At 46.3% G+C, this 25,679-nt stretch overlaps 1 protein-coding gene across 8 annotated transcripts in view; it reads right to left on the bottom strand.

The window, feature by feature from the left end:
* The window catches only part of MCAM (melanoma cell adhesion molecule), a 56,269-nt gene that overhangs the window by 16,609 nt on the left and 13,981 nt on the right, over nucleotides 1–25,679 (bottom strand). For 4 of the 8 annotated variants that reach the window (XM_083588582.1, XM_083588578.1, XM_083588581.1 and 1 more), the window contains 7 exons: nucleotides 10,976–11,106; nucleotides 7,061–7,274; nucleotides 5,595–5,665; nucleotides 4,330–4,417; nucleotides 2,925–3,104; nucleotides 1,526–1,653; nucleotides 271–424 (listed from right to left, as the gene is read on the bottom strand). In XM_083588582.1, the coding sequence (XP_083444708.1) occupies nucleotides 271–424; nucleotides 1,526–1,653; nucleotides 2,925–3,104; nucleotides 4,330–4,417; nucleotides 5,595–5,665; nucleotides 7,061–7,274; nucleotides 10,976–11,106 (966 nt within the window). Of the gene's footprint in view, nucleotides 1–270; nucleotides 425–1,525; nucleotides 1,654–2,924; nucleotides 3,105–4,329; nucleotides 4,418–5,594; nucleotides 5,666–7,060; nucleotides 7,275–10,975; nucleotides 11,107–12,106; nucleotides 12,414–13,226; nucleotides 13,334–20,559; nucleotides 20,675–25,679 lie in introns of those variants that run through there. The other 4 variants (XM_083588580.1, XM_083588583.1, XM_083588584.1 and 1 more) reach the window with 4 other exon arrangements.

The following is a 25,679-nucleotide window of genomic DNA, read 5'->3' as shown; positions in this document are numbered from 1 at the left end:
GTTGTGAAAAACGTCTTAATTATTTTAGCACTGTGCCTGTATTGTAAGGCAGATGTCAAAACAAAAACCACCTCTCCCAAGAAGATTCCTGTGAATGCCATATTCAAAAGCAAGGAAGCCAGCTTCCCATCCCCACATTTATGCAGTTTTAAATCAATCAATTGATGCTCCCGAGAACAGCCGGCTAAGATTTCTCAAAACCAGATGACGGCTCTAATGAAAACCCAACAGGCCACTTTGTACTGAATAAAACCTGCAGGTCCTACTCACAGTTCACCAGCAGAGTCACGTTGGCCGTCAGCTCCACAAGCGCAACATCCTGCAAGTCAAGCACTTTGCACAGGTAGACCCCACTGCGCTCCTTGTTGATGTTGTAAAGGTGCAGGAACCCCTGTTCAGAACCCTGTTCGGGGTCTTCCCCCTCCTAGCAGAGTGCAAGACAAAGAAGGACAAAGGCTGAACCTGTACACTGATGACAAGGAGGAAATACTGCCCGGCCAAGAGACCCAGTCACCAACATCCTACCTATCTTTTCAGGGCAGGGTTACATTTTCCTGCTGCCCCTCCCAGATATTTGATGGCCTGTCTGTTCTAGGTTTCTGATTTGTTTTCACTTATTATTTTTTTTACCAGTGTTGATTTTTTTAACTCAGACATGCATTTGGGGTGCCATCTCTTCATCTTGTACTTTTTTACATGGTGGTAGTGCTTCTGTTGCAACCCGCCTTGAATCAGGGGATGACCCCTCAGCTGAAGACCAGCGTGGTAGACAGCACTAAGCTAGATGGACCTAGGGTCTGTGGCTTGGTATACGGCACCTTCCTCGGTGCTGCAAGCTCACCTCCATTTTATTTTTATTATTATTAAATATTTTCTTGTTTTACAGAAGTATGTGTAATGTCTCTCGTATTTTATCCATGTAACATTTTTACAAATCCGTTTCATTTGTTAAGACATTGGGGGGGGGGGAAGGGGTGGAAGATGGGGGGGGTTGGGTGGCGATGTTTCTATTATGCTTAATGTATGTAGGGTTTGGTGTCAGCGTTGCTTGTGCTGTTCACTTGTGTTCCTTTGGTGGTGAGAGAGGTTGGGGGTTGGCCTAGGGTGTGGTTGTTTGTTTGTGATTGACTGTGGTGGTCTTTGTTTTCATGTGTGAGTGGGGTGGGTGGGTGTTTTGGATCAGGTTAGCCATACTGATTTGTATGCTGTTGGTGGATTATTGTCATTGTCTTGTTGGGCTGTGTATGTGATAAAGGGGAGCCATAGCAGGGTAAAGGCTTCTTTTTCTGTTTGTCCCTGTGTCAGTTTCAGTTTATTGGTTAATTTTTCTAGTAAGGCTGTTTCCCAGATTATTTGGTACCATTGGTCCATGCTTACTCCTGACCGGTCTCCCCAGTGTCTGGTTATGGTGTTTCTGGCTGCTGAAAGTAGGTGGGTTATGAGTTCTTTGTGGTGTAAATGGGCATTGTTGTCTTGGAAGATGTTTAGTAGGGCCACAACCCCTCTAGACGCAATCAAAGCTCACCTCCATTCTGTGCAAAGTATACAGAGGTGGGGGATTCCCATCTGCTTCGCAGCGCAGGGTCACATTATCTCCCTCCTTCACATCCGGGCCTGGAGCATCAACCACGAAGCGGAGACTCTCAGAGGGATCTACAGAGAAAAAAAGAACCTTCATTCACCTTCTGGTGCTTCTCCTAATAAGCGCAGGGAGAGAAACCTGGGAGACACAGCAGATCAAAGAATCCTAAGAGCTGGAAGTGGAGCTTCTCATCCAATCCCCTGCAATGCAGGAATCTCAACTAAAGAGTCTATGGCCGATGGCCACCTAACCTCTGCTTTAGAGGACGGAGAGTCCACCACTTTTCATGGAGATCTGTTCCACTGTCTAAAGAAGCTCATACTCCTAGAAAGTTCTTCCTGATGTTTAGTTGGGACTCTCCTTTCTTGTAACTTGAAGCCACTGGTTCAGGTCCTAGCCTCTGGAGCAGGAGAAAGCAAGCTTGCTTCCTCCTCCTTGTGACAGCCCTCTTTTCCAGGCTAAACAAGCCCAATTCCCTCAACTGTTCCTCATAAGACACTCTGTTTCCAGACCCTTGATCATCTTGGTCGCCCTCCTCTGCATATGTTCTAGCTTGTCAATATCCTTCTTAATATTGTGGCACCCAGAACTGGACACAGTATTCTAGATGTGGTCTGACCAAGGCAAAAGAGAGCAGCACTATTATTTCCCTTGATTGGCATACTTTCCTTCTGTTGATGAAGCCTAGAATAACATTAGCTTTTTTTTTGCTGCTGCATCACACTGCTGACTCATGTTAAGCTTGTGGTCGACCAAGACCCCTAGATCCTTTTCACATGCGCAGCTCATAAGCCAGGTGTCCCCCATCCTATATTTATGCATCTGTTTCTTCCTGCCTAAGTTAGAACCTTACACTTGCCCCTATTGAAATTCATTTTGTTAGTTCTGGCCCAAATCTCCAACTCATCAAGTTCATATTGAATCCCAATTCTGTCTTCTGTGGCATTAGCTACCCCTCCTAGTTTGGTGACATCTGCAAATTGGATGAGCATTCCCTAAATTCCTTAATCCAAATAATTTATAAAGAGATAAAGAACTGCTGGGAGGGCCAAGGAGGAGGGGACTGCCACACCAAATTTTTATGATTATGATTATTAAAATTTATATACCGCCCAATACATGTCATGCGTTTCCCCCCAATAACGGCACCCATGTAGCTCCCCTTAATGTACTGGTTGGTCCTCAAGGTCCCTTGGGCTGTGGGGTCCTGGATTTTGCCCCCAAAGTCCAGCCCTAGTTGCACTTCTGCATGAGGCTCGGTCTTCTCTCAGCAGAATCTCCTTTCTTAGACCTCCCAACAAATGTGCTCAGTGCTGCTAAAGGGAGCTCAGCCCAGCCTTACAATGAACGTCGACTTTGAAGCTGTCCGACTTGGATGTCTTGTTATTCCCCATCAGGGTGTAACTGACTTGGCAGTAAAACTCAGCAGTGCGGTCTTCTTTGGTGACTTTTGCCGAAAGGGTGCTGCGGACAGTCCACAGGCCACTTGATTCCTTAATGAGGCCGGGACGAATCTCAATTTCTGATTGAAAGAGGAAGAGAGGAGAGGTTTAGGAAGAGCATTTAATTCGTGAAAAGTGTGCATGGGTGAAAACCCTCTGGAGGAAGGCTAGTAGAAGACTATTCTGAAGAGCAGCTACAAACCTTACATGTTACTCTGCTAAGGAGCAGTTTATGCTGCTGCAAAGGTCACCTGGCCTTCTTTCTCCAGCTAAGACAACCCTTACTGCAAACTCAACATACTGGCATGTGCTAACACGGGTAGGCAACCTAAGGCCCGGGGGCCAGATGCGGACCAATCACCTTCTAAATCTGGCCCAGGAATCAGTATGTTTTTACATGAGTAGAATGTATCCTTTTATTTAAAATGCATCTCTGGGTTATTTGTGGGGCATAGGAATTAGTTCATTTTTTTTCTTCACTAGTCCGGCCCACCACATGGTCTGAGGGATGGTGGACCGGCCCACAGCTGAAAAAGATTGCTGACCCCTGTGCTAACGATTCATAGATCTGTAGCCCTGATGTCTTGCTTTTCCCATGAGCTTTGATGCCCCATATTGTATCATTTAACATATTATAACCCACTTTACAGGCAAGATCACCTCCCATGGCAGCTTACGATTACATTTCTCCCAATATAATTAAGGATAATTAAGTCGGTTCCTCCAGAGGCCGAGGATGGAGGGAGCTGCCAATGACACCAGAGGATGGGTGACGGAGATGCCGATCCATGAAAGCAGCCCTTCCTTCCCCTGCTGAGCTGCCCCAACCTGTACTATTCACCCATCATTACTCATACCGTTCTGCAGCCAAGACTCTGCCTTTTGGGGCACCGTGGCCTATTGTCACAATTCCCTTGAAGGACTCTGATTCAGGAACTGCAGACACCGGAGCAAGAAGATGACAATGGCATCTCAAGAAAAAAAGTGGAGGTACGTCCCTCCAAAGGCAGCAGCTTGGAGCCCCCATAGAAACAGGGCTTCTCGTGAGGAGTAGCTGGCCATCTTTGCCTCTGGTTAAAAGCATGCTGGGTAGGCAGGGAAACTTGATAGAACAACATCACAGCTCCTGTGCCACATTGGAATTCTTAATATGCATCTCGGACTTGTGAACCCTGGTCCTTGTGCCTAGACTGGGCTTAATTCCTGCAAACCCTTTGCCTTGTAATAAGCTTCTGGGCTGTACCCGGCTTTTCTATGTCTTCAAGTCTGCTTTAATAGATTTAGCTTCACCTGCTAATGACTCACCATTCCCATCCATCTTCAGAGGGACTCCATCCTTGTACCATGTGAGGGTTGGTGTTGGATAGCCATTGCGGCTGGTGCAGGTTGCAATCTGAAAGACACAGGCAGACTCAAACACTCCATACTCTTCAGAGCTTATAGTCCACAGGTTCAAATCCCAGACTGATTTATCTTGTTTCATTCGAGATCCAGACCAGATGACATAAAAAGGCTTCAGGCTAGTGCAACAAAACATCACTTCCATAAATCAAGGCTGGGCAGTCGGCTCATAGTCTCCTTTACGATATCTTGATAGCTGTGGGCTGTGCAAAGTCTCTAACATCCCACTGTGTACCATTTCATGTTGTAAGCCTAGTGATTTTTCAGTGCTAAAATTACCTTCTTGGTGCTTCAGCAAAAAAGTAGTCTTTACTGCAACATTCCCCTTACTGCTAGCAATAGTCAAATTTGGCTCTCTTGAGAATGTTAGGCTTTTGGCCCTCCTGGCTGGAGAGAAAAACTTGGACGTACAAACTGTCAGGCAAAGGGAACTCTGACCTGGGCTTTAGGTGGTCAGTGTGTGGAGTCTCAGTGCACTGCCACTCCCTCTCCCTTTCCATTCCACTGCTAGATGAGACAAAGGATTTGCCTCTAGGTTAAGGTTACCAGATGTCCCCGTTTCCCAGGGACAGTCCCCAGATTTACAAATCAGTCCCCATACAATATCAGTTGAAGTTGAAAAGTGTCCCTGGATTCATTGAAAAAAATCTGGTAACCTTACTCTAGGTTTAGCCTGGTTTGAGTGTAATTCAAGGAGTACTTCTACTGTCTGCAGACCCCCACATAGCCAAGGCTCTCTACTTTGTGCCCAAACAAGAGCAAGGAAGCCCAAACCCTTTACTGACCACTGGTAATCCTACTCAGAACCCATATAGTTTTGGAGACATCTCAACATTTACAAACTTGCCCGCTGGACCAAAATAACTACAAACCTGCAAAGTGTATATTTTAAAAAAATTATTAATAAGCAGAGAAGGCCAGGGATGGAGAATTCTGTGGCAGATACCAAATCCAACTTTGTGAAGTGCAATTGCCTGGTTGTTTCCAGGCCCAATTCAAAGTGCTCACGTATAAAACTTTAAACAACTCAGGACCCAAATAGGTAAAAGACCATCTCCCTCCCTACTTGCAAGTTTTAAACTGTTGTATATTAATTTGGGACCTTATGGTAAAGGGCAGGTGACTAATAATAATAATTGCAGGTGCACTAAACACGGCACAGTTCTTACCTCACTCAAATGAGGGTCTCCTGTGCTGATGCCACGATTAGTCCTCTGAATCTCAGGTTTCTCTGGAGCTTCTAAAAGAAGAAAGTAACCAGGCAGGGCTAAGTGGTGAGGCAGAAGAGAATAAAACAACCATAGCCTAGACTCTGCTGGGCATGTCCTCTTACTGTGCAATAAGCCCCATTGGCAAAATGGACACACAATAAGCCCCCTTACCTTCAGTGCCCCATCAACTCTCTTCTCTCATATCCTAACTCACCCCAATCAATGACCTTCGTTCCTCTGGCTACACCACCATTCAAAGGTATTTTCCCTCTTCAAAAGGCTTCACTCTTTCTCCCCTTCTTGACCATAAGCCTGGAACAGACTCCAATACAACCTGCACAAGTCCACCTCTCTTACTTCCTTCAAATCTCTCCTCAAAACCAACCTTGGCGGACCCCATATTCTATTGTAACCAAGCTTAAGTCTGTTAACTGAAATAACCATATATCATCCTCTGGTCACTTTTCCCTCCCCTGCCCCAGTGTTGGACTTAGAGATGTAAACTCCTTGGGTCCTGTTCTCCTCTTCTTGGCAGTGTCATGGGAATGGAAGGACTGATCTCGAGCCTTGCATTTAGTAACTCAAGAGGTAGAGGAGAGATGGGTTGTTTGTACCTCTTCTGCTAGCCCACCCAGTTTCCATACTGGTCTGGGGGAAGGAGGGATGGCTCACTGTGTTCCTCCTCTGCTAGGCGGCTTGGCAGAAGGCAATTATTTTACTAGCCTGGCTTAAGGTCTGCATTTCCATGGTAGGTGCAAAGGAAGGGTCTTTCCCCTTTTCCATGGTCACCATGACATAAACAAGAATTACGGACCAGCAACTGTTGTGGGCTTATTTACAAGGCTGACCTCTATAAATATTAGCGCAAGTGGGTTAAAACCCAGCTTCCCCAGTGCAAAAGGTTGCCACCAAACTGCAGAAGAACAAAGTTTGGGTCCCAGGGTGTGTTCTGAAGCCGCTTTGAAGCAGCCACCTTTCTAAATGTAAGGAGACCCGAGTCTGATCAGTATGTCGGAACCAAATGTGCACCACACCTTGGGTTCCCTTACGGGAGGAAGGTGGGATACAAATGCCAAACCAACCCACGACTGTGACACTAACAAATGCCATGAGCATAGAGAAAGTGTCATGATAACAGGGGCAGAGGGGGCATTAAAAAAGAAGAAGAAAAGCTTGGCGCAACGACGCATCAGGCGCACAGCCATTCTGTGAGGTTCAGGGGACCACAGTGGTGAAGGATGTGCCTCCCAGTGACTAACAACAAATCTAGTTGGGATGAAGGGGGCGTTGTGTGGTTGCCTGTGGACAGTTAAGCACATATCCCACTTGCAATCCAGCAAGGTATGCAATCCGAGGAAGGTCTGGACTGCAAAAACACTGTGTATTGCACCTGTTGTAGGATAAGGGCCCCCCGAACCACTCACTGGAGACACGCAGTTCACTCCGGTTCTCAGCGACGCCGTGCATGCCGAACCCCACCTGGCACACGTAATTCTTGGCATCCTGCAGGACCACCTTGTTAATCTTGAGGAAGAAATCAGGTGTGATGCTTAACCGGTCATTGGGAGGCTCATCTTGGTGTTCTTTGCCCTGGACCATGTAAATGAGCTTCTTCCTTTCCATTTTGCCCTTCTCCATCTAGAACATCAGGGAGAGAGAGATAGCATGCACTACAATGCCACAGTGCAAATAGAGGGCAAAACTCGCCCCTCCCATCCAAGGTCATGCATGCCCTACTGCCAGTAGCCAACGCCAAGTAGGAGAGGATGCGTGTTTGAAGAGAGAGAAGCACCTGTGGCAACAGGACTTGACAGCTGTCCATGGGTGGAGAAGGCCAGGAAGGGTTAAGAGTCCTGACTTCCGAAAGTAAAAGAAGTGCTGTTCAGGAGCACAGGGACATCCAAGCTGGCAAATGGCTGGGAGAAGCACGGAAGGTTGATAACACGCAGGAGGAGTTTGAAGCATTTTTGCCAGTTTTGGCCCTCTTCTATGAATGAAGCTCAACTTCTACTGTTGATGCTGTTTAAACAGCTGCCCGTGCTTTTACACATTTAAAAGATCATTCAGTCCATTTATGAATGGACCAGGAAGCGTGGGTTTGTTTCTGATGTCACAAGTTTCCAAGCAATAAGCATAGTGCATAGATTGCTTCTGCCACAAACAGCCTCCCCTTGATCTCGATTTCCTGAATGTCTGCATGCTCTCTCTTTTGCACTGATGTTCAGAAGAGATATTCTGAATATTTTTAAGTGCCTTTAACTGTGCTTTACTGAGAATTTTAATGTTTTTATATTTTTGTAAACCACTTTTGTTTTCTTACAATCAAGTGATATATAAATTTTGTGAAATAATAAGTAAATAAGAAAGAAAGAAAGAAAGAAATATACTGAAGAGCAAAAAGTGCCATCTATTTAAAAAGAAAAGAAACTCACAATAAATCACTTTCGATTTTAGCTGCCAACACTCCATTGCACAAATTCATTAGGATGTGCTTTACAGCTGCTCCTATTTTTAAAAAACCCTGGAATTTTTTAGGCCACAATCCTATGGGAATAAGTCCCATTGAGAAGGACTTACCTCCATACAGGCATTCATAGGCTTTTACTATTATTGTGTCTTCAACACGGTGGCTTTGTGCATTGCATTCAGTTAAAGAATTTTAATAAATGCAACACACAAGTGGCGCAAATCTAGCCAATTAAGAAAGTTTACTTAAAAATTCACCAGTATTTAAAATGTTAAAGTGTTAGAATGAGATGTTGCCAGGTGCCTACAGTTATAGAATGCCTTCATTCAAAAAACCCCCAAATTTGGTTTACTGAAGTTTCCTTGAAACAGGGTTAGGTCACGGTGGAGGAGCTTTTTCCTCCTAGAGGGACTGCCCAGTGGGTGATTTGCCACATGATGGCAGTGTGGGAAAGCCTATAAGAACTCAGTCCTGCTGGATCAGAGTAAAGGCCCACCTAGTCCAGCATTCTGTTCCCACTGTGGCCAACTGAATGTTTATGGGAAGCCCACAAGGAAGATGTGAGTGCAACAGTTCATTCCCACATGTGTTCGCCAGCAAGTGGTAGTCAAAGGGCAATCTGCCTCTGATATAGGAGTCATGATATTCTTGTCCTCTGTGAATTTTCTAATCCCCTTTTAAAACTGCCCAAAGTTGGCAGTAATCACTACATCCTGTCACAGCAAATTCCATAGTTTAACTATGTACAGTGTCAAGTACTTATTTTTGTCTATCTCGAGTCTTTCCACATTCAGCTTAACACAGTAAAGACCTCAGCCCAAAGGAATTACCGTATTTTTCCCTCTATTACACGCAGATTTTTTCTCCTAAAAAGTAAGGGGAAATGTCTGTGCGTGTTATTGAGCGAATGTGTGGTCCCTGGAGCTGACAAACGCGAGTGAAGGCAAAAATCAGGCAAATATCAAATCGTCAGGAGAAGGGAGGAAAGCTGCTGCTTTCCTGCATTCTGCCTCAGGGTCTTACTGCCCACCCGCTTCTGTTTCCTTACTGTGTTTGCTCAAACGGAACAAAGAGCAGAGAAAACCCCTCCCCTCCAGGCAAGCAGAGCGTCTAATTCCTCTCCGTGCGTCTGGGACTCGAAGGCAACATGCAGGTTGGGGGGGGGGGGGAGAGAAAGAGAGAGCTGGCTGGCTGGCTTGTGGGGGGGGGGGGACTTTTGCCTGCCTTTCCTCCCTCCGGTAAAACCCCTCTCCTGCATTCTTAGCCAGCTGCTTCTCTGCACACCCCTCTCCTTGTCGCTTCTATGTTTTTCCTTCCCTCCCTACTTAAAACGTGGTTCCAATCACGGATCCACATGGATCCTCAGGATCTTTGCATTGAGTCACCCCAAATTCACCATCAGATCACATAGCAATGATCTGATGCAAAAACAGGGCTGCAATGGTGCAAAAACATGGTTACAAAGCACGGATCCACATGGATCCTCAGGATCTTTGCAATGGGTCACCCCAAATTCACCATCAGATCACATAGCATGTCCATGGCTACAGCCTGCACCAAAAAATCACGCACCCACTGTTGCCTGGGGCTGCAATGGTGCAAAAACGTGGTTACAAAGCATGGATCCACATGGATCCTCAGGATCTTTGCATTGGGTCACCCCAAATTCACCATCAGATCACATAGCATGTCCATGGCTACAGCCTGCACCAAAAAAATCACGCACCCACTGTTGCCTGGGGCTGCAATGGTGCAAAAACGTGGTTACAAAGCATGGATCCACATGGATCCTCAGGATCTTTGCATTGGGCTACCCCAAACTCACCGTCAAATCACATGTCTGTGGCCGCAGCATGAAGCACAAAAATGATACATCCACTGTTTCATTCAGAATTTTTTTTTCTTGTTTTCCTCCTCTAAAAACTATGTGCGTGTTATGGTCTGGTGCGTGTTATAGAGCGAAAAATACGGTACGCTGTAAGGCTAGAGAAGGGTTGGCAGGAGAGGTAAGAACTAATAAAAAGCCAGTGAGGGTGGGGGTAGAGGGGACTTGGTGCAAGCAGAGAATGAGAGATTTCAGTGAGATACAACAAAGGATTGCTGAAAAATGGGATTTAAAAGGGAGACCAGGGGAGAGGGGAATATGATTAATGCACAAGATCATGCTTTGGACAAAGCGGACAAGCACAATGGAATGTGAAGGGGCTAATTGCAGATTGTAGGTTCAAGCCCCATGTTTAGCAAAAGATTCCTGCATTGTAGGGGGTTGGGACAAGATGACCCTCGTGGTCCCTTCCAATTCTATAATTCCATGATTCAGAGCGTTCCTCCAGAGTGACAAATAGCTCTGCATCACTCAAAAGCTTCCATTCACTTTCAACTCTGGTTGAGCCCAATGAAAGCACAAGGACTCAAGTCCTCTTTAGGTATTCAGTTTGAAATACTAAAGAAAAAGATGTGTAAGGAACTAGGTGCCCATGCACTGGCACCACAACGTCCCCAATACATGCTGGGTCCGACAGCTGCCCTATCCCCAACCTTAACACATTGCATCAAAAGGGGCTTTCTACACATGGTCAGCTGAATGCACTTTGAAGCCTCCTCATAATTCTGAACCCTGATAGTGCAGAGTTCTAGCCTGTGGGGATGGTTCTCTAAGCAGAATGAACTTAGAAGCCCTCTTCAACCTTCCACACTCAACAGGAGAAGGTCAGAAGAGGAGCCCATAGGGAAGCTGGGAACAAGGGTAGAGAACATGTTCCTGGCCCACTATGCACTTCTTGCCTTCACAAGTTAAGGAGGGGACTATGGTGTTTCTCCATTCCCAACCCTCTCCCCAAAGCAACCTTTCCCAAACCCTCTTTTGACTTACCGAGTACCAGTTGACGTAAACGTAGCTGCCATTCTCTGGGAGGGCGAATTCGCATTTGATAATGGCTGTATCCCCAAGCTTTGCCTCCACCAAATCCGGCATATAGACTGCCACATTGCTATCCGCTCCTCCTGAGAGAAAGAGGGGGGGAAACATTTGAGATAAGAACTCCAGGCAACACCTCAGCTGCTTTCTAGGGAGAGCAATTTTTGTCCTCCCTTTCCAATCCTCTCTGGGAAAATATACAGTCATACCTCTACTTACGTATCCCTCTGGATACGGAATCTCTGGGTTACGGTCACGGCAAACCTGGAAATGTATACTTCTGGGTTTTGCCGCACACGCATGCGCAGAAGTGCTCAATCGCGCTGTGCGCGTGCGTAGAAGCATGCCTCTATTTACATTATTTTTGGGTTGTGAAAGAATTAAGTTCGCATCCAGAGGGTCCACTGTGTTCTTTTTTGGACCTCCAGCAAGTGAAAGAAGGAATGCAATGCCCATGCTGTGAATTTCCTAGCAGGCAAAAGCCCATAATATTTGCAAGACTAACTTCTTCCACGGATTATTTTAGTCTCCCTTCCTTGCAAGCTCTTCACCCAATGTTAAGCATCAGCGGCTGCAACATCTAGTTGGTTAAATGGTTACATTTCTGGGAAACATTTTTAAAAAAATAAAATAAAATACAAGTATTTATAAGAATATAATAATCCGGCTGCTAGAAGCAGGACATGAGTGTAACAACATTCTCCCCTCCTGGGGTTCCCAGCAACTGCTATTCAGAAGCACCCATCCTCTTAATCATTTTGATTGCCCATTTTTGAGCCTTTTTAAAAAAAAAAAAGGGGGGGAGACCCCACAGGTTCATTTTAGAAGAAGCCTTGCCTCCTGGGACATAAAAGGGACTTAACCCTTCTGAGACACCAGGTGTGACATCTGCACACATGATCTAAAAAAGAACGGTTGACTTTAGAACGGTTGACTGCTTTTCTCACACATCAATTCTAACCACTTAATGAACTGAATATCTGTACAATTAAAACCCCTACCATTAATTGTCTAAATACTAACCATATAATTAATTGGCAACAGCATTCTACCCTCCCCCCAAAAAAGAGAGTACAACTCACATACCCTGCAATATTTCACATCTGTACCACACCCACTTAAAAGCAAAGGAGAAGTTGTTCTTTTCCCCCTAATATGTTATCATACTTTTAACCACAGTTCACACCCATTAATCCAGGGGTGGAGATGCTGTCTTCCTGCAGTTGTGGTTGAACTCCAAATCCCATCAGTCCTAGGTACTGGCTACAATATATATTTAAAGCAACATCGTACCACTTTAAACAGTCATGTCTTCCCTCAAAGAATCCCGTTAAGGCTGCTGAGAGTTGTTAGGCAAAATCCCTTTTTCCCCTCACAAAGCTATAGTTTCTAGAGTGATTTAACAATCAATCCATCTTCCCAATGAATTCTGGGAATTGTAGCTCTCTGAGAGGAATAGCGGTTCCCTAACAACACTCAGCGCTACGAACTATAGTTCCCCAATATCCTTGTGTGAAAGGTGCGACCGTTTGAAGTGGTACGATACCGTTTTAAATGTATAATGCAGATAGGGCCCTAAGGAGTATGGCCAATGGTCAGAGATAATTGAACTCCACCAATATTTGGGGGTCCACAGCACCCACAGTTCTGGATTATAGCAAAAAAACCTTTTTTAAAAAAAAAAAAAGATTAACCGCAAACAGACAGGATTATTTTTTTTAAAAAAAGAATACAAGTGCTTTTAAAAACTACAGGTAGCAAGCATCATCTTTAAAGAGGCATTTTCACATCACTAAAACAAATTAGAAAAGAACCCCCCACAGTCCCCTCCAAGTATCAATAAGTTTATGTGAATTTCCCATTGACTGTACTGGTTGCTTGGCAACAGGGAGGATGGCTGGTCTCTGAAGGCCTCTCCCCTGGAGACTCCTGGAGAGGTCATTCCATATTTACCCCCGAAAGTCTTTAAACTGGTTCAATAGTCATTTCTGCCTCTCCAGGAAACTATTCTGGATCCTTTGCCAAATATTCAGCACCTTGACTACACAGAAAGCCTCAGGATTCTTTGAGGGAAGCCATGACAGTTGAAATTGGTATAAAACCAGCTTACAAATGTACCTATTGAGCATCAAAGAGCTGCCAGTGTGGAAAGGGAAAAAAGAGAGAGTGTATAATCATCACCATCCTAAGCCTACGAGCAAAGTACCTCAGAGCATGTGCAGAGTACACTTCCTTTATGAATGTTTCCCAGTTCATGATAGTGTGTCTCTTCAGTTGGAAGAGGCTTCCATCTTATGCAAGAAACCAGTAAGACTTTCTAACTCAGCCACACACCCTGTATCCCATCCCACCCTCAAACCATCCCCATGTGAGGAATTCTATATTACACTAAAAAAACACAACTGCTTCCACTATTTTATACTGAAGACTAGTTTCTCCAGTAAAAAAAAAAAAAAGTATCTTCTCCCTTGTTCTATTTCCCAGAGGCTAGGGCATTTCTTTATTTTCCCATCAAGATGCATATACCCCTTAATCAGCAAAAAAACAACAACCTTTAAGCAGTTTACATAGAACAATATAAAATATTCATAATAAAATGCCGATAAGATCAAACTCGAAAAAGAAGTAGACATAAAATTTATCAAAAATTCACAGGTGAATGGTAGGAATCCTTTCTGTGAGTCACATAATTGGCTTTTTTCCAGGCCTATCTTGGCCCGGGGCTTTTATTCTTATTTTTAAAGTCTGGAAGGACAGGGGAAACAGCAGCTGCGTTTCCTCCAAGATGCACACACAGAGGCTGCTGTTTCTATCAAGCCCAAGAAAGGGAAATTGGCTGCACCCACTAAAGTGACTTTCCAGATGCTGTTTGCAAGGGAACAGGTGGAGGATCCGGAGATTAGGCCCCTACACAAGTAGGTTTCTATTCAACCCCAGCTGCGGGCAGACCTGCCAGGCTGCTCCAATTACCCTCTTCTCTTCTTCCTCCTCACCACCAGCCATATCCTGCCCGCCCATTCTCCACCTCCCATTTGTTCCGCGATGACATCACAGACCCCCCAAGCAGGATGCTGGACCCGTCTGGGGGGATATGGCCCTTTTGTTGAACATCTGCTGGGGTTTGATTCATCCAGACAACAGACAAACAGAATAGGCTTGGACGTGTATATATGGCATTACATGTGCATTTAGCTGGTGGGATTAGAGTACCACCCCCACCCCACCTCCATCCTACAAGGAAATCCCAAATTACTTCTGCTGGTGTTCTTTGCTTTATCTGGACAAAGCAGATTTGGGGAGGGAGGGAGAGACACCGGTGTTGTTTCCATGTGCTACTGAGACACTGCTTCCACAAACAGCGAGAGACATACCCTCCACCAGGTCCCAGGGCAGCTTACAGAAATTTTAAAAATCAGCATTAAGAACTTACAGTCACAATAGCAGGGTTGGTCCTAAAACACGTCCATTAGATGTCAAAGCCAAGGGTAAAGAGGTGCATCTGCAACACTGAATTTAAACTATATGTTGAAGATGTCAGATGGACCTCTTTAGAGAGGGAATTCCACAGCCTAGGGCCTCTCAAAGGCTTCCACCACGACCTCCAAACCTCTGAGGGTGGTTGAACTACCAATAGGGCCCCATAGCTGATCCTAATGCCCAGGATGGTCTGCAGGGAAGGAGGTGTGTTTTTTTTCAGATGCCTCTGGAAAGGCCAGAAGCAGGATATGACAGCAAGAACCCTCTGAGAAGACCTGAACCCCTAAAGGGGAAGGCTGGAGAAGACCACCATTGCCTTCAGTGACCATCTCAGCTTTCTCAACTTGCTTATCTTCCCAAGTTCCTATAGCCTCATCTTAACAAGAGTTAATCACATGCATCGTTTTTTGACAACATTATAATTCTGAATCAAGGACCCACAAGTATGGCGGTCGGAAATTTAATTCTGACAACCAGCAGGGGAAGGCTCCACCACAGAAGTAACACACACAGCCACCAACCACACAAGAGAAGCAGAAGCGGTTCTTCCAAAATGGCGCCTTGATATGTCTGAGACTGGTGTTCAGTGCCCGTATCGTGGGCTGCAAGGGACAGACTGCCACAAAAGCCCACATTCTGCCCATAGCTTTTTTCTCTTGGAATACCCCCCTCACAAGGCAGCAGAAAGAAAAAGGGACACCTATTCTCCACTTGTGAGCAAGAAATAAATAATAAGAAAAGGAAACCCATGATGGGCATCTGATTGGTCACTCAAGATCGGTGGCCATTAAGAGACTACAGTTCTATGAAGCTCAGCCATAGCTAATGTAAGAACATTGGGGAGCCTGTTTCCCAAGTCCTCTTCCCACAAGTCACTTCCAGACAACCTGTTTATTTAGCATTCACTACAACTTGCTTGCTAGGAGGCTAGACAACACTGTGTCAAGCAAATGTTATCCAGCACATCTTCCTGTCACCTCCTTACCTCTAAAAGTCCTTTTTAAAAAAGGGAAGACGTTTTGTTGTGGTGTGTAATTTAATCCCACCTGAAAATAGGTGGAAATACCCAGAGGCCAACCAAATCTCCATGGAAATCCTACAAGTACAATAGGAACAGGATAGCACCGTCTCCTTGAGTTGGAGGGTGCTTATTCTGAATATAGAGCTCCTCCTGCCTCTTAAAGTAACACTGGACACCTTTATTGCTTTTTCTAAATGTAGAGGAAGGGTCACAGATGAAAACCCTCTTGTGCAGCTTTCAAGACTGCTGGGCCCTCTTGTTTGTTCAACTCCCCTGTTTGACAGCTTGAGCAATTTTTACATTAACACCAGCCAAGATTCAAACTTCTCCTTTCACTGGTGCGTGCCGTTCACCATTTCTTAAACTTCCTCTTCCACAGACTGAGAAAGCAGCACCTATAATTTGGTTCTTCCATTTCTTTAGTTTACTGTAACAGCCACTGGGAGCCTGGTAACTTTGGGATCTGTAACTCAAAACGTCTGAGAGGTGCCAACCAGCACAGTTGTGCTGGCCAAGGCTGGTGAGAGCTGTAGTCTCAAACATCTGGAGGGCACCAGGTTGGCAAAGGTTCTACATGAAATTTCTCCACGTCCTTTAGGTCACACACAACTGCGGACATGGGTCGCCTGGTCCCATCTATCATATTTGCTTTTTACTGCTGAACCAGCAAAATGTCCATCCAATTGGCAGGGACATTTATGAAAATCCAGTTAAAGATGGGCCATAAGCCCAGTGGATGAGCATTTGCCCTGTCATGTAATGCGTCACCAAGCCGGCCACAGAGTCACGTTCTAGAGCCAGCCTTTTACTAACTAGCTGGTGATTGAGAACCATTGACACCTGGGTCCATGCCCAGCTGGAGATGAAAATTCAACCAGCTAATGGGCAGGCAGCATGGCAGAGAGAACATCAGCTCCTTAGTGTATTTGGTCCTCAGGATTTTCTCCAGGTGATACTTCCTCCTCAGCCATTCCTTGCCTGGCCAGAATGTGTCACTGAGCTGTGATAATGCCTCTCCCTTGCCAGGTTGGAGGTTAAAGATGGGTGGTTTGAGTGTGTAGAAACTAGTATCGTTCTTCTTCTAAGGTAGCGTTTACATCTTTTAATGAGGTGGAAGAGGAGAGCGCAAAATATGGTCTGAAGCTCAACATCAAAAAAACTAAGATCATGGCCACTGGTCCTACCACCTCCTGGCAAATAGATGGGGAAGAAACGGAGGCAGTGAGAGATTTTACTTTCTTGGGCTCCATGATCACTGCAGATGGTGACTGCAGTCACAAAATTAAAAGACGCCTGCTTCTTGGGAGAAAAGCAATGACAAACCTAGACAGCATCTTAAAAAGCAGAGACATCACCTTGCCAACAAAGGTCCATATACCGTATTTTTTGCACCATAACACTCACTTTTTTCCTCCTAGAAAGTAAAGGGAAATGTCTGTGCATGTTATGGAGCGAATGCCTGTGGGTGGCAGGGGGGATCTGCTGCAGTCGTGAGCAGAGGATCCATGGTTCCCCTTCCTTCCCTCCTCCATGGTTACAAAGCATGGATCCACATGGATCCTCAGGATTTTTGCATTTGGCTACTCCAAACTCACTGTCAGATCACATGTCTGTGGCCACAGCATGAACCACAAAAATCATATATCCACTATTTTGTTTAGAATATTTTTTTTCTTGTTTTCCTCCTCTAAAAACTACGTGCGTGTTATGGCCTGTGCGTCTTATAGAGCGAAAAATACGGTAGTTAGAGCTATGGTTTTCCCAGTAGTGATGTATGGCCAATACTTTGGCCACCTCATAAGAAGAGAAGCCTCCCTGGAAAAGACCATGTTGGGAAAGATGGAGGGCACAAGGAGAAGGGGACGACAGAGGACAAGATGGACAGTGTTCTCGAAGCTACCAGCATGAGTTTGACCAAACTGCGGGAGGCAGTGGAAGACAGGAGTGCCTGGCGTGCTCTGGTCCATGGGGTCACAAAGAGTCGGACACGACTAAGCGACTAAACTACAACAAAGTGTTCACATTCATTGAGCCACCCCACTTTTGCCCGTGGACATGCCCGCCACTGGAATGCGGCCCCCAGAAAGCTGCCCCAGAACAGGATGTGGCCCTCGGGCTGGAAAAGATTCCCCACTGCTGGGAAAGAGAAACCCTGAGCACATCCCTCAATCCCTTCCGACTGCCTTCCTTCCTAGCTGCATACTTCTTGTCCCCAGCCCTGGATGCAGGAACTAAGTCACTCCAAGGACAACGGGAGATGGTTTTAAGCGCTGCAGTCTTTGATGGAAGGAGATGCAGGGAGGGGTGGAGAGGGGTTGGAGCTTCAGCGTGGAAGGGATGCATTGTTAGAAAGCACCCAACCTTCAGAACAAGGCCTGACATGCTTTATGACAAGACTTTGGAGTTCTCTGACAAAAGGCAGAGAGAAATATAGAGGGAAAGGGGTGGCTCACTTAAATGGCTTGAAAGAAACTAGATATCATTACTGAACCGCACAAGAGAGAAAGCAAACATGCTGAGTTGACTCTCTCCTCAACCTGCCCCCTCTTCCTCCAGCCCCTTCTATACACCCTCAAAGCATCTCCAAGGAGTCAGGGAGGAACAGACGGAAGCTTGCAGGTGGGCTGGTGGTTGGGCTGATTCCCGGCTCAGCACAGATAATGGAGCCTCTGGCCGGACTCCAGGGGAGAAGTAATGAGTTCAAATCGATCTGATGCTATGGTTGGGGCTCCGGGGAGCGAAGGCAAAACAGAAGAGAGGGTAAAACAATTTGCAGTATATAAAACAGAGTGGTAACCAGACCTGTGGGAGAAGCTCCCCTCGCCCCCTCGCTGTATCCATTTCAAATGACCAAGAAAAGATCCACAGAGACTGTATCCCTCAAGGACACATGTCCCTTTCCCCCAAGATTGGATCCGGCCCATCTAGAACTCAGCCAAAAGTATGAATGGAAGACAATGCCCACCTAGAGAACAATATCCCCGGAAAGACAGCCTGCCTTCTCTTGGTAGAGCTCACCTGAAATCCCGAAATTACTAATTGCAGATCTGAACTAGGGTAATTAGAACCAGGGATTTGGGGGGGGGGCAAGGGATGGAAGCCCCCCCCCCAGAAGGTAGCAAGGAACTTTTGGATCAATACAAAAGACTTTGGCGCCAGAGGCGAAAGACCCAGACTATTAAGCAAGGAGTTGCAGGGGAGACTGGCCTCAAGTTTGTGGTGTGCAAACACAGACGTTTGCTTAGCAAACAGAATAGACTGATGGAGACAAAAATTGGGTGGAGCAATGGATATAATTTTTACCCCTTTACAGTAGGCTAGCTCTTACACACTCCCTTTCCTAGTCTGCACCCAAACCAGAATAATAATAATAATAATAATAATAATAATAATAATAATAATATATTTATTATTTATACCCCACACACTCTGGGCAGCTTACAGCATATCTAAAAACATAATAAAACCATCAGGCATTAAAAACCTCCCAATATAGGGCTGCCTTTAGATTAAAGAATTATCAGAATTCAAGGCAGGCACAAACACCCCTAAGGAGGGCTGGTGAAAGGCTGGCCTAGCGAGGAGGCCATAAAGAGAGGCCTAAAGGGCCACATTTGGCCCATCAGGCATCTAGTTCCCCACCCCAGTGTGATCCCATTGAGTCAGGGTGATGTAAACCACCCCCCAACTCAATTAAGCAAAAGGTTAATAAAGGCAGGAAACCATTAGTGAGCTGCAAAGGAAACTGGAGCATAAGCTTGCAGTGAGGAAGCCTTAATGGCGTAGAAACCGTGGGCAAGGAAGGATGGAGCCATCTCTCTCTGGCAGGAAAGCCCCGCTCTCCATCACGGAGGGAAATATGAAAATCTCTCTCCCTCTCTCTCTTGCAGCCCAGTTACTGTAAATTGCAATCAATATTCACTACATTTAGCCTTAAAGACTATTATAACCTCCATCACAGCAAATATATTTCTATACAACAAGGTCAAGCCCCCCTCATAAGCTTGCAGGAAGCCGGCGTCATAAGACTGGGCAGACTTTTCCAAGACTTCTAAGAACTGATCTTTGTGGGATCTACAAGCCTACAGCAAAAAAAAGGGGAACCAAAATTTCAGACATGTGAGGTGGAAGACTGGACTCTGGAGGGAGAGGAAAAGCAAAATAGATGGTGTAATGGAAAGAATAGCAGATTGCAAGGTAAGCAATCAGTTCACACCACTGGCAAAGGTATCTGTACCCCTTGGCAGCTGTTGGGTGGAGAGGAAGAGAAAGAAGGGGTAGAAGGAAAGAAAGAGATGGGGGAAAGGGGTACCCTACTTTGGGGTCTGGTTCCTCCCGCTGCTGGCTACATTGCTCCCCACCATCAACTCTGGACCCCAAAATACCTCCCTCAAAGGGATGCACACCCTTTCACAGGGGGAAAAATAATCCTCGTATCCGTGGTCCACGGGCTGCTTCTGGGTGAACTCTTGGGAGCTGGTGCTTCACCCAGCACCCCTTTATCCCAATATTCCAAATTTGGACTGCCCCCTCTCCAGCACAGAAAGAGAATCAAGGAAAGGAAAGGAAGAATTATATTTTTAAAAAATCAGCCTAAAATAGCCTGCACTGCAGAGGTCGATAAATAGATGGAAAATGTGACACAGCTGAAACATTTTGACTATACAGACTGTCAGAAGGATGGAATTTATGAAGAGAGCCAAAGTAGATAAAAGAAAAAAGAAAAGAGGTTCTTCATTATTGGGGCAACTGAGATAAAAGTGCAGGTAGGAATGGGCAAGTTTTCAAGCTTCGCAGAAATCTTCATCGCAAAACCGCCTCCATTTCTAGACTTTGCGTCCCCCTTGCCTGGAGGGCAGGAAGCTGCAAAGCCAAGTCAAGCCACGCGAAGGTTGATGTCAGAATACCAGTCCACCCATGTGCCCTCCTCATCCATCTACAACCCCCCCCCCTTGGCACCAACCATTTCCTGCCGGTGCCATGAGCTCATGGCCCAAGAATTGCCTAGCGTGCGCCACTCAGCACAAGTCAGAAAACGTGCCTTTTGTTAGCCCGCTGTCCGAAAGCTGGCACCCGGCTCGTGGCTGGCACGTCGGATCAGCTGCTGCCAACGCTCTCAGGGAAAGGAGGGGGTCGTGCATGTGAGGGAGGGGGCGCAGGCCAGTTGGCGAAAGTGAGAGCTTGGTCCCACCAGCAGTTGAGACAGATGGAAACGGCAAGGGGGAATGAACTCGTGAAAGGTTTCTTCACTCCTGCATGCATTTCTGTTTAGGAATCACAGTCCCAACCAACTTTGCTCTTCTTCTGGACTGGGAACTCACTCACTAGGCAACCCTCCCCGCTGTCAGGCAGGCCTCAGGCCTGAGGAAAGAGTTCAGAGGGGTCCACCCCTCCTCTCCCCTCCCTCTTTTCGGGAAGGCGAGTGGGAGCCCGCCAACACAATGGCTTTATTCAGGGCGCAGAAGGCCGCAAGGAGCCCTGGGGAACTTTCCAAGCCGGGGCAAAGGACACAGCAGAGACCGGCTGGAAACAGAGACCCGATTCTCCACGAAAAACGTCTCCAGTTTCTAAACGCCCACCAAGTTCTGCCTGAACGAAGGGAGGGGGTGGGGGAAGCAGAGGAGGGGGCTGCTGAGGTTTTCGAGCCAAGATCCATCTGCAGCAAAGGTCCTATGCAGGTCCCAAATGGGTAGGGGGGCAGCCCTGTCCAACTGTGTTGTCAGATAAAAGCTGCTCAAATGAACCCCCCCCCAAAAGGTCATTTGGGGGCATCTAAAGCAAGAGATACACCCGCTGCAGGTTCCATGGACATGAAAATGAAGTATAGACACTATATGCTGAAGACTCCAATTCTGGGGGGAGAAGAGGATTAATCCTTAATAGACATATAGAAACCATGACACCGTTAACAAGCGGCTTTAAGAATACACAAGATTAGAAAATTAGCACTACTCTGTCTATTTAGCCCTGTCCTTTCTTCTCCTGAAATTTCCTTCCCTCTATCCCTCTGAGAAGACAGTTGGGGCATTTCTGGCAAGGCTCGTCTGAAGTTAGGTTTCCAACCAGGCTGCCACTGGAAAACAATTCACTACACCTTTTGCCATTTACCCAGCCTTTTGAGCACTCTCAACTACCTCTCATTTATTATTCCCACCCTGTCCACCAAGGAGCCCGGAGTGGGGTGCCTGGTCCCTCCCCTTTCCTCCTCACAATGACCCTGCGAGGTAGGCCGAGAGCGTGGTTAGCCCAACGTCACCCAATGAACTGTAGAGCTGAGCAGGGGTCTCGCAGCCCACAGCTCCCCCTGTTGCCAATTCAACACTCTACCTCAGGAAAGGGATGACCTTTCAGGTGTTGCTGGACTACAGCTCCCATCACCCCCCGAACGCTGGCTTCACTAGCTGGGAGCTGTAGTCCATTAACATCTTGAGAGCCACAGGTTCCTCAACCCTGATCAAAGTGATCATAGATTATAGTATCTAAGAGTTGGAAGGGACACCAAGGATCATCTAGCCCAACCCCCTGCGATACAGGAATCCTGCCCACAGCCATCCTTGTGCAGGTTCAAACCACCAACCTTCTGGTTAACAACCAGATACTGAGGTGCTGCCTGCTTAGGTAGACAACTGGAGGGGTTCTAGGTCATTGCTTTGCATGCAGAAGGGCCCTATATTCAATCCCTAACATCTCCAAATAGCCAGTACCAACCACCCATTGCTCAATCTGATCAGAGCCAACTGAACAGCATCTTCAGATCTGGTTTGGGTACAATTGGTACAGGCTCTGATTTAGCACTGAAGTGGAACTGAGTATAGAAAAAATGTTGGTGTAATAGTCAAGCCAAGCCTTTATGGAATTCATTTCCAGTATTAACCACACAGCCCACTATTAGAGAGATCTCTGCTTCCACGAAGTCCAGGCATCCAGACTTTTAAATTCCCAAGAAATACTCATTAACTGGCAGGTAATTGCACGAAGCCACAGCGGGGCTGAGCAGGGTAGGGAAACAGCACAGAATTACGATTAGAAGGGGAAGATGAGAAACCGGCAGATCATATTTTACTTGCTTTTAGCTAATTTTGCCAAAAAGAGCTAAGCCAATCAGGCACAGAGCAACATTATGATGGAGCGGCAACTGGCAGACCTCTGAAGGAGTGGGGGGAATCTGAGAGACAAACTTACAACTCCTACATCTATGACAATGGAGGGGAGCCAACGTAGTGCTTTCCAGATGCAGCTGAACTATCATCCTGGGGCTGATGGGAGTTGTAGTCCGACAGCATCTGGAGAGCAGATTGGTTACTCTTAACCAAGGGGGATTTGCTTTATTCTGAAGCCAGCATTCTTCAAATTCTGGCAACTTAAAAACAAAAAATCCAAATGCTGTATGAGGTTATTCATTGAGTCCACATTTCTATCCCAAAGTGCAGGTTATAATCTAAAAGAAAACAAGAGATTAAAATGCTACTTAGTAAAACCTTAAACCCACTAGAAGGTGCTTACATTGACATACAGAGCCCGAAGTGACTTGGGGCCCGACATTTCTGAAGTAGTGACTTCTCTCATGTTCAGGTGTTGAGATCTGCAGGGAATGCTCTGACAGGGACTTCTCTGTAGTAGCCTCCCAGTTGTGAAATGCCCTCCCTTTTGAGCTGCGTCTGGTCTCATCACTGTATACGTTTCAACACTGAGGTCAAGAGGACCCACCATTCTGCACAGGCTTTGGGTGAAGGAGGTCAGAAAACCCCTTCCATTGCAGTGCTGTTGCTCTTTCTCACTGCCACTGATTTGGTTCTATTCATGGTCTAGTAAGGTTTATGCATTGCTTGCTGTATTGAGATGTATGGGGGGGGGGAGGTAAAGGACCCCTGGACGGTTAAGTCCAGTCAAAGGCGACTATGGGGTTGCAGCGCTCATCTCACTTTCAGGCCGAGGGAGCCAGTGTTTGTCCACAGACAGCTTTCCGGGTCATGTGGCCAGCATGACTAAACTGCTTCTGGTGCAATGGAACACTGTGATGGAAACCAGAGTGCACGGAAATGCCATTTACCTTCCCACCACAGCGGTACCTATTTATCTACTTGCACTGGTATGCTTTCAAACTGCTAGGTTGGCAGGAGCTGGAACAGAGCAACGGGAGCTCACTCTGTCACGGGGATTCAAACGGCCAACCTTCTGATCGGCAAGCCCAAGAGGCTCAGTGGTTTAGACCACAGCCTGTCCTGGGACAGCGTAGTGAAGAGTGAACTAAAAATGTGTATATTAAATCTCCCCTCTCAAAGAGCTTGGGCAGGAAGCTTCCACAAAAACGTACAGGAAAGTGTAGCTTGCTCCTTTTGCCTTCAACATCTCCTACAGTGAAAGCAGCACATGAAATGGCTTTGTTAGTGTGCATTTAGGTGTTTGTAAGTACACACCCCAGGCTTTAAGCTGAGAAAAAATGGCATTCTCTACGCTGGAGGAGTTCCCCCATCATCGCTGAGTGAGGTGACAGTTACTAGCATATCCCAACCACCTTAAGTCCAGGACCCTGCCTTGGACAAATCACTATCCCTGGCTCAGTTTTCCCAATCCATACAATGGGAACATCAGTGACCCTACTCATAGCGGAAATCAAATCGAAGTCTAAGAAGCTATTAGCAAATGAAAGAACTGGCAGAAGGGTGGGAAAAAGTGGCAGAGGGCAAGCGGTCAGTTTTCTACCTGGAAAGCAACTGCAGGAAAAGAGAGAGAGAAAAGAAATGAATTTGTCCAAATAAGTCCGGGTGGAAATATAACTAGCAGAATAAAGCCCTTGTTAGAGCGAGAGCTGGGGCGAGTGTCTTTCGAGGGGGGGGGGGGGCGCTCTGTGCCAGATTTGGAATGGGAACAATCTGGATGTTTCAGCTTTCCAGCTCCGCTCACTTCCCCATGCCAGGCCCCATCTGTTTGGCGTTTCCAGCTCAGCCTCCCAGGTGACAAGTCCTGCAGCCCCAACAATCATCAGAAGCAGGCCTTTTGTTGTTGAAATTTCTTTGGCAGGCGAACGTAGGCAAAGGATGCTTCTGGCTTGGAGTGTGTGCTTGTGTGCATACAATTACACACATATAACGTGGAAGGAAAACTCTGTCTGTGAAGGAGAGGGACCTGTCCTTGCCCACAAACAGATTTTCTTTGTTTTGGGATGGATGTTTCTAAACCTTCCCCCAAAGGCAAAATAAATTAAAATATCCCAAACATCAACCTCGGCTTTAAGAATATTTATTTTTCCTTTTTTGAAGCGCAACACTCAACTGCTATCTTTCATTTTCTGCTGACCAGGCCGATCTAGTAGGAACCGAACAAGCACAGAGACAAAGCACTGTGGCTTGCACGCTCAAGAACCCTGTGATGTAGGCGACCTGTTTTCCTGCATTTTCTATATGACACAGAGCAGAGGTGTGTGGAGAGAGTGGTTTGACCAGAGAAATCCAGTGTCAAGGAGAAACCAGTTTTCACTCAGAACTCCAGAGCTAAAGCATTTGGGGAAGGCTGGGGAGTTTTTTTAGAAGAAAAATTGAATACTAAGGAGTGGCACAATACATTTATTCGCAGTATGGAGAAAAATTAAGTTTTTCCTCCCAGTTTCCCATACTTCTAGAACTTGGGTCCACGGCATAACTTCTTCATACCCTGTCTACCTAATCAGCAGAATTCACTGCCCTAAGATGTGCTGATGGACACACAACCTCAAATGGCTTTTAAAAAGGGCAATTAGACAAATTTATGGAGGAGAAGTCTACCAATGGCCACTAGTCATCATGAAGGCCAAGTAGAACCCAGGTTCAGGGGACAACAGTGGGAAAAGCTCTTGCCTCCAAGCCCTGAGTGGTGCTGATAATGCCAAGGTTGCAGGTTTGATCCCCGTGTGGGACAGCTGCATATTCCTGCATTGCAGGGGGTTGGACTAGATGATCCACTGAGTCCCTTCCAACTCTACAATTCTATGATTCTCTCTCAGCCTAGATAGCTCCCTGGAGGCATGTGCTTGGCCACTACAGAAAGCAAGATGGAGAACTAGGTGGGCTTTTGCTCCAATCCAGCAGGGCTCAGCCACACAATTCTTCAGAGGCACCAGCCTTTGGGCTGGAACTAGTTGAGAGCTACAGGTCCCTATTTAATTTCGAAATAATTTTTATTAGT

This window comes from Podarcis filfolensis (assembly GCF_964270895.1).
Source record: "Podarcis filfolensis genome assembly, chromosome: 15".
Taxonomy (NCBI): domain Eukaryota; kingdom Metazoa; phylum Chordata; class Lepidosauria; order Squamata; family Lacertidae; genus Podarcis; species Podarcis filfolensis.
This window is presented reverse-complemented; position numbering and strand designations above follow the sequence as displayed.